The following is a 9100-nucleotide window of genomic DNA, read 5'->3' as shown; positions in this document are numbered from 1 at the left end:
TCACCGGTTCCCGCGGAAATCACGGTGCCCTCCCAGGCGCCTCCCCCTTCCCCTCCCCTCCCCCCCCGCCCCCCCCCCCCCCCGTTGAAAGAACTTCATGCAGACGGGTGTGGCCGGCCTTTTCACTTTATTGAAGTTGAACTGTTGGGGCCAGGGTAAGAAGGCCGTGGAGAGCACTAGAAGGCGCTAGACAGATCCCCTCGCGATGATGAAGGCCAGAGTGGGGAGTGCATCCCAAGAAGGGTGGGTCAGCGATGATTGAGCAGCTCCCAGTGGCTAAAACCTACATCACAGCTGCAGCACGTGATTCCAGAAAATCTGGTGTTCTGTTGGGATCTGAGGAAGTAGGGCAGAGGTCCAGGTAAAAACCCCAGCCATCCGAGCGCAGGGGTGAGGCTGAAGCCATTCGAGGCACAGTGCAAGTGGCTCCAGTGCTTCGTAATAGGTGATTCAAGAGGGATCTTTAGATACTCCACCACCCCTCACCAAGAAGCTCACGTCTTATCTTTTTTGACCCTCCTATCCACCCATTCTCAAAATCCCCCGGGGTAGTTTACACCTCTGCTTCCCAGTAGGATGAGATGCTGCCCGGGGGACTCCTCCCCACATGGAGCAGGGGTCCTCACAACTCGGATTAGCTTTGCACCTCTAGGAGGTTAGGTATCCTCCTGGTCACACTCAGCCCACCCTCTCTGTGGACACAACTGGTCCCCTATTCTGTCTACATGAACGGGGTAACCCCTCACCAGCAGTTGTCCAAGACAGACTGAGAGATGCGCGGATGGCCCAGCTTCTGTTACGTTGTATTGAAAACACAATGGGCTTTGGGATCAGAAGAGGAGAGTTCAAGTCACTTTTATGCTATTTACCAACATTATGCGCCTGTGCAAATTATCAAACTTCTTTGATCCCTGGAATCCTCATTTTTCCACCGAGGCTAATAATACATCATAAGGCTGGGAAGCCTAAGTGATCAAATAGAGGCAAAGCACCCAGGACGGAAGTGACATCGCTTTCCCTCAGACGTTGTTTTTCTTCTTCCTTCTCTAGGTTCTCTGGATCAGCTCTTCACCACACCCTCAGTCTAACTCTGGAAATAGTGGACAAGGGATAGGTGACCGAATGTTGCCTGAAGACTCAAATTGTGCCACCTACATCTCAACTGGGAAGGGATTACGATAGCCTGACTCCCCTCAGGGTTAAAGTCACCATTTGTGATGTCCAGGCAGAAATACAGTCCCTGACACATTGCAGGCACTGGGAAATATTGGTCAAATGAATCAGTGGGTCTGGTGCAGAGTTGGTATATCCTGGGAAAGTCTTTTAGGGGGGTGTCCAGTTGTTTTCATAGAAAACATTATCATCATCAGGGTGATCAAAGCTGACATCATAGGCAGGGGGTGGAGTAAGAGGCTCCAATGTGGGGATCCTCTGTAGGGTCACCAAGCTCTGCAGATCAGGAACAGTGGATGCGACTCGTGGTCCCCGAAGCCGAAGGCTGACTCTTCCAGGGCTTCCTGTGATTATAGACCCCTCTGAGCCCACTCGCCTTTCCAGTCTGGCTCTCATAGGCCCCTCTGGATGGCTAGGCTGTCCCTCCTCCAGTGCTGGGGCGATTACAACACTGTTGTAGGGGGGTGGTAGATCCAACTCTTGGGGGCAGCGCTGTGATTCTAACACCACGGCCTCTAAATAGGTCGGCACCTCAAAGGCTTCATTGTCCCTGAGGGAGGAGAAATAAGGTCATTGGTAGCTTCCTGAACGGAGCCCTTTCCCCTTTTCCTATCTTCTACCAACAGAAGACCCCTCTACTAGCCCCTGATCCCACCTCTCACTGATACCAGTGACAGAAGAAAGCAGAGACTGTATGCCTGAGAGACTAGAGGGACACAGGGAGAATGGGTCCACGGTATATGCCTCCAATCCTGCCCGCCCCTTAACTCACCGTGCATTGCCTGAAGCCCCCGGGCTCTGGGTCTGCATTGATGGTAACCCACATTCCACAAAACAGACCAGGAGGCAGGCAAACAAGAAGAAGCCACCCAAGGCCAGAAAGAAATAAGCAATAGGGGCGGTGTCCGGCCGTATGCCCAGCAAAGCCAGCCCCAGGAGGAGGGAGGCGCAGCACAGGAAGACAAGCAGCTTCTTCAGTCTCCCCGAGAACTGGCTTGGCACCATGGCCCCTCCCCAGACTCCTGCAAAAAGACACACAGCTGTTGTGTCTAAACTAGCTCTTGGCATCGTGGCTGGGTCAGATTCCAAAGTAACCATATTAGACAGCTTTGTTTGGGTTTCAGGTTCTTCAATCTCAAATCAAATAAATGGCCAAAATAAATAACCTGCAGGGTCCCCTCCAGCTCTGTCATTCTCTCTAGGATCACACTGTTGTCCCAGGGTATCAGTGTGTGTGCGACAGCCAGGAAACTAGCCCAGGAATTCCGACTCCCAGCCCTCATGTGAATTTACTGCATTGTGGCCCTGCCACCCTTCTTTTTCCTTCTCCCCTGCGGTCTTCCTTCTAGCTCTATCTTTCTACACCATCTAGGACCCAGTCCTGGGCGGGCCCTGCCTGGGGCCTTGGTGCTCACTGGCATCTCTGGAATCCAGGAGCTGGGCAGGTCCTGCCTTTTTTCCCCTGCTCCATTGCTCCCACTGGACCTCCGCCCCCCACCTCCCCAGTCACAGGCCCTCAGTCTGACCCTGTTAGGGAGAGAAGGGGGAGGGAGCACCACTTACCCAGTCTGACCCCGTCTTCCCATTTCCTCCAGTCAGCCCATGCTTCACTTGGTGGCAGAAAGTGCACAGAGATACAACAAAGCCACAGGAACACAACTACGTGGGAGAGAATCTTACAGACAATGGCCCAGGTAATTCCTGACCTCTCTACACCCCATATCTGCCAGGGTCCCCCACCTTCTAGCGGCTCTAACTCGGTAAACTCAGATTTCAAGTTTCCTGCCTGGAGTTACCACAGGGTCTGGGAGGCTGGTGGGGAGAAGCCTTGTTTTTCCTCTGCAACCAGCAGCAATGCCTAGGCAGCCCACACCCCAAAACCAGCCTGTCAGGAGTTCTCTGTACTCTGCATAGCAAGAAGTGGCGGACTCCAAAAAGGGGCCAGACCCCCTCCTTCCACCCTGGCCCCAATGCCATGACCCTCTGGCCCCTCTCACCAGCCTGAGGAGTTCCTCCCTCACCTGTCTCTGCCGGACTGGTCACAAGTAGGTTGGGGGGGGAGCAGGAGACTGGGGGGGGGGGAGGAGGCGGAGCCCACTGGCCCCACCCTCTCTTCTGCCCGAATCCCTCAGTTCCTGCCCAGACTTCCTCCTCCCCTCTTCTGCTGCAGGCTGACCTCCTAGACTGCCCCACCTTGATTTTCCTGGGTTTTACTCACCCTACCCACCCCATGTAGAGCCTTAATGAGAGTGCTCCCCACCCTCATCCCCAGTGCTCTTTGTACTTAAGACCTGAGTTAAATTCACCTTTCCTTCTCCCTTCCTCTCAGTGCGCATTGTATTCTGAGTAGTTTGCCTCATATTGAGGTAATATATTTTGCGCCTGGGAGCAGAGACCAGGCTTATTTAATCTCTGTAGATCACGTGGTGTTTTGCACACTGAAAACACTGCTGTGGGCATTGAGTGATGTATCCTGCTTCCACTGCCAAAGTATGTTTTCTATGAATTCCTTGTTTTCTGCAGACCGGTAAGATGTGTTTGTGTGCCCGGTTAACTCTTGATTCTTCAAAATCCACCCCCGAGGTGCTGCCTGCTGCGGAGGCTGTCTCCATGTGGATCCACAGCATTCCTTCCTACCCTGTCCCAGCCTTTATCTGTTCTGTTTACTTATCTTTTTTCCACTGTGAGCTTCTCAAGGTGAGCGATTACTTTCAATCATCTCTGAATCCCTGAAACTAACACATATGTGTCCTGACACATAGCAGGTGCTCACTCAGAGTTGAATGCTTTTATAAGAAGGCTCCCATTTTCCTGGCCTCACCACACACTGGAGGGCCAGCACCAACTCTTTTCAACTGAGTCAGGCAGTAGGTCTGGGTGAGGCAGGTGCCAGGAGATGCAGAGTGGCTGGAGGCATACTTTGTCCTTGAGACCTAAAGAAAGCTGGACAAGGCTGGGCTCCATGCCTTCAGAGTGTCACCAGTGGACAAACCCAATCCCAGGGACAGTTGAGGGGCACACCCAGGGCTGCTGCCACGGAGTATGTGCTGTGGAGTGTGTATGTGGGGGGACATTTGGTGGGAGGGAAGGAAGGAGGATGAGTATGCCCAGCGTGGTGTGTGTGTGTGTGCAGTGGTGGGATGTCAGTGATGATTGTCTGACCCAGACTACTAGAGAGGAGAGAGAGATGTGTAAATGAGGTGTGTCTCAACTGGAAGTGGGAATGGAGAGGGAGGAGAGCTGGTTGTTATTTTCTTTCCACCAAATTCCTTCCTGTTCAGCTCATATGGGGAAAGTACACCTGGGATCAGAAGGATTTTGATCTACAGTTAATATATTAATAGAAGGAAATTGGCTAAGAGTTGTTGGTATGTCTGATAAGTAAGAGGGCTTTGTTAAAGAGTGAGTTCTAGATTGCAGGGGGAGGGTATAGGCTGAGAAGCAGGGGGGTCAAAGGCTGCGGGCCTGGAAGTCTGCAGTGTGAGAGGTTGTGCAGTCTGGGAGAGGTGGCACCCTTCTTGCGTAAGGCTCTTGGTTGCCAGGAGTGTGTACGAGAGAGACCTGCTAATTGAGAAAAGAGCTGGATCCAAGTCAGAGAGCTTGGGCTGCTGGCTAGCTGTGACCTTCAAAATATTCTCTATTCTAATAACTTTAAATAGATCTTCTAAACATTCCGTTTGTTAAAAAAATATAAAACGTTACAAAATATTTAGAAGCTAAAGAAAAAATCATCCACAGTCTCATTTATCCTAACATGGCCATTTAAAATTTCTACATATTTCCTCCAGTCTGTCCACATACAAACCAGAACATACTTTGGTTAAGATCAGAGTGTATTCACCATTTCATATCTTTAAAAAATTTTAAACATTGTGTTGCATATAGTTCTTTTTTTTCCCTCTTTTTTGTGAGGACGATTGGCCCTGAGCTAATATCTGTTGCCAATCGTCCTCTTTTTGCTTGAGGAAGATGGTCCCTGAGCTAACATTCAGGCCAGTCTTCCTCTACTTTCTGTATGGGACGCCACCACAGCATGGCTTGATGAGTGGTGTGTAGGTCTGCTCCCAGGATCTGAACCTGTGAACCCTGGGCCGCCAAAGTGGAGCGCGTGAACTTGACCACTATGCCACCAGGCTGGCCCCAGTTCACCTTTTGATATAGTCTTTGTTGTAGTGATATCTAACAGCCACATAATATTTTATTGAATGGATATACCATATTTGATTAACATACCTTTATGCTATGTTACTTAATAAGATTGAGTTTATTTTATTCAAATTTGTTTTGGTCATCAAAAATAATGCCTCAAGAGACAAACAGTAGACTAATGGTCAGTTAGGGCCAGAGAGAGGGAGGAACAGGGAGTAACTGCTAATAAATTTCTTTTAGGGGTAATGAAAATGTTTTGAAAGTAGGTATTGGTGATGCTTGCATAACTCTGTGAATATACTAAAAATGAAGCCAACTCATTTGTATACTTTAAAAAGTTGAATTATACCTCTAGAAAGCTGTTTAAAAAATAATGCTACAGTGAACATATGTGTAGTTTTTCCTCTTTTTTAATTATTTCCTCCAGTTAAATTCTAAGAAATGTCATTATTGAGACAAGCAATGTGAAGGTGTTTATTGCTTTGAAATATATTGCCAAACTGCTTCTCAAAGGTTTTACTGTCTCTTTTTCTTCATCAATTTAGTCTCCTTAGCAAAATATGAATACACCACTTAATTCAGTTGTCACTCCACTTTCTACTTGCTTGCCTTCGACAAACCTTGCTAGAGGTTGGATCACCCCTCTCTGCCCACTATTCCCAGCTCAATTTGGGGGATCGTGGTGAAGGGAAGTGGGAGGTCAAGGGGAAAAGGGAGAAGCAGAGATAGTTGACAGACTTCTGGTGAAGGGTGATGGATGTCTCCCACCATTTCCTTCTCTATGTCTCTGTATTTCTGTGATTTCGTGCTTCTGAATCTAGGTCTGCGTTATAGTTGACCTAGCAATAGGCGTGGAGGTTTTTATTGTACTGTTCACTGTGCTAAATACTTTACACAAATTAAGGAATTTAAAATACATATAGTGTAGTAAGAGATTGTTACTATTATTATGTGCATTTTATACATGAAGTCAGAAACTTGAGGAAAATGTAGGGCTAATCAAGGGTAGGGTCAAGATTTGAACCTGCAGTTCCAGTACAGAAAGCTGGCTCTTAACCACTCAATCACCCCACTCTCAAGACTCTTTTGGCTGTCAGAGTAATGATAAGTTAACAAAACACTTGTGACAGGCGAAGATCATTACTCTGGGCTTCCCTGGAGCACTGGTTACGTGCTATTTTCCCCCACTGTTTGGCATTTTAAGAAAAGGCTGCTTTTTAGATAGCAGAGGCAGCAAAAGAGAATATGAGAAGATAAAAAAAGGTTATTGACCTATAAGGCAAGATTGGGAAATTACGACTGCAGGCTCTGTAACAGGATGCTTATCTTTTATGAGCTAAATAAGACTGATTATAAAAGGTAATATCTTTAACGGAACATCTCTAGAATCCCGATGTGCCATGACTACTTCTAAAAGGGTGTTGGTAGTAATATATATATATGTGCGTAGGAACAATTTGCCCACATCCACGATCTCATTTGTTCCTTAATAACAATCACATGGGGTAAGTCTGATTCTCATTTTTATGTTAAAGAGGAGGAAACCAGCTCAGAGAAAGTACATGATTTATTTAGCCAGAACCAAACTCAGAACCTTGACCTTTTAACTCACTTAAGAGTGTTGTTTTCCTCTGTGTTGGTTGCCTCACTCACGGCTCCTCCAAATGTGTAAGGAAGGTGGATACATGATTTGACATGAAGTAGGTCAGCAACGTTGGTATTTCTGGGATGGAAATGCTCCCAAAGAATCATAAATCCTCAAGTACGTAAGGATAAACATAAAGTATGTAAGGACACCTTATCATCACACCAACCAGCTGTAACTTGTACAAAGCTCACCGGTAACGTACTGAGTGAACAGAGGGGTTCAGGCTGTCACTCTTGTTCACATATTCAGCACTAGACCACAGAAAGTGATTCTGGAATTTGAGAAATTGAGTGCACTTGTTGCCAAATGAAAAAAGAGCATTGTGTTTATTAGAAATACCTACAGATTGTGGCAGCAGGGTCCCACATGAATATGAGACCTAAATATGAGAAAACAGGGAGGCATTGTGGTTAATCACGTATCTTTTGGAGATGGCCAAACCAGGTTTCAAGTCTCAGTTCTACCACTTACCTTGGGTAAGCACTTAACCTTCTGAGCTTCAGTTCCTAATTTATAAGTTGGTTAAAATAAGCCCAAGTTTATCACCCCTTTCTCCCCATGCTCCTCCAACCTGGTTATGATCTGTGAGCTGCAGCCAAAGCCAGAGTCGAGGTCTGAATGTAAAGGGCACACCTGTGTGGGACCAGCAGGGCCACCATCCTGTCACTGGGACTTGATTTCACTGTGGAGCATTTGTAACTTACAGTAGTCCCCTCTTATTTGCAGGGGATATGTTCCAAGACCCCCAGTGGATGCCTGAAGCTGCACATACTATCGAACCCTATTTATACTATGTTTTTTCCTATACATACAAACCTATGATAAAGTTTAATTTATAAATTAGGCATAGTAAGAGATTAACAATAATAACTAAGAATAAAATAGAAGAATTATAACAATATACTATAATAAAACTACCATAGATATTAGCAACCTCAGCGTGATTTTCTTTTATTTCCTTATTAAGTTGAGAACTTTCACCTTTTCACTTAAAGGAAGCACTTTATGGCTTCACTTTGGCATATCTGAATTGCCAGCATCACTAGTCTGGTGCTTTGGGGCTTTTCCTAACTAAAATAAGGGTTACTTGAACACAAGCACTGCAATACCGCGAGAGTCAACAGTCGATCTGATAACAGAGATGGCTTCTAAGTGACTAACGGGCAGCTAGTGTAAATAGCGTGGTTACACTGGACAGAGGGATAATTCACGACCTGGGTGGGACAGAGCTTTACAGCATGAGCTTTCATCATGCTACTCAGAATGGCACGCAGTTGAAAACTTATTAATTGTTTATTTCTGGAATTTTCCATTTAATATTTTCAGATCAAAATTGACCACAGCTAACTGAAACCTCAGAAAGCGAAATTACAGATAAGGGGGGACTACTGTACATTGTACATAGCCCTGTGCTAATCTATAAGATTATCTACCCAGGAAATGTAACACTTTTGATTTTGGTCTCCACGATTTTCTGAGGTGGATGGAGAGATGATACCGATAGGAAGGAGTTAAATAATGATTAAGGACGGGATCCGGGCAAGTATCAACGTGTGGATATTAACAAATTTTTAAAAACAGAAAAATTAAAGATATAGATTACTAAAAATAATTATTTTAGTTAATTAAAAAATAATCGATACTCGTGGTGTAAATTTCTACAGTTAAAAAAGATTATAGTAAAAAGTAAGTCTTCTTTATACCCCAAAGCCTCGGTCTCTTAGTTCCCTTTCCTAGAGACAACTACAATTTCCCAACTTTTTCTGGGTAGCCCCCAGAGAGAACTTGACTATGCAAATGTAATACAATCAGTCTCCTTTCTTTATACACATGGGAGCATGCCATAGATACTGTTTTATATTTTGCTTTTTCTATTTAACAACATGTGTTGAAGATTATTCTTATCAATATGTATGGGTCAGCACATATAGACCATTTTATTATGAATTCTTAAAAACATACAGAAAAGAAATTTACAGTGAACACCCAGGTACACACCACCTATGTTCTACAATTAATATTTGACCATATTTGCTTTTTTACATATCTATCCATCTATCGATCGCTTTACCCATCCATCAATGTATATCTTATTTTTTGATAGATTTCAAAGCAAGCTGCAGGCATCAG

The 9100-nt window shown here is 45.6% G+C and overlaps 1 protein-coding gene across 3 annotated transcripts; it reads right to left on the bottom strand.

Annotated features, from left to right (window-relative positions):
• Positions 1–112: 112 nt before the first annotated feature.
• Positions 113–3531, bottom strand: TMEM139 (transmembrane protein 139). 3 transcript variants are annotated; one of them, XM_070515023.1, is made up of 4 exons: positions 3480–3531; positions 2737–2832; positions 1946–2195; positions 113–1723 (listed from the first exon to the last, which is right to left on the bottom strand). In XM_070515023.1, exons 3-4 carry the CDS (start codon positions 2176–2178, stop codon positions 1324–1326), a joined length of 633 nt encoding a protein of 210 aa, XP_070371124.1. In that variant the 5' UTR covers positions 2179–2195; positions 2737–2832; positions 3480–3531; the 3' UTR covers positions 113–1323. The 3 variants fall into 3 exon arrangements, with proteins under 3 accessions (XP_070371124.1, XP_070371121.1, XP_070371112.1); XM_070515020.1 differs by lacking the exon at positions 3480–3531 and adding an exon at positions 3195–3312; XM_070515011.1 differs by lacking the exon at positions 3480–3531 and adding an exon at positions 3171–3213.
• Between the last annotated feature and the right edge of the window lie 5569 nt (positions 3532–9100).

The sequence above is a fragment of the Equus asinus genome, chromosome 1, assembly GCF_041296235.1.
Source record: "Equus asinus isolate D_3611 breed Donkey chromosome 1, EquAss-T2T_v2, whole genome shotgun sequence".
In the NCBI taxonomy this organism is placed as follows: domain Eukaryota; kingdom Metazoa; phylum Chordata; class Mammalia; order Perissodactyla; family Equidae; genus Equus; species Equus asinus.
The sequence above is the reverse complement of the archived record's forward strand: the minus strand, read 5'-3'. Positions and strand labels throughout refer to the sequence as shown.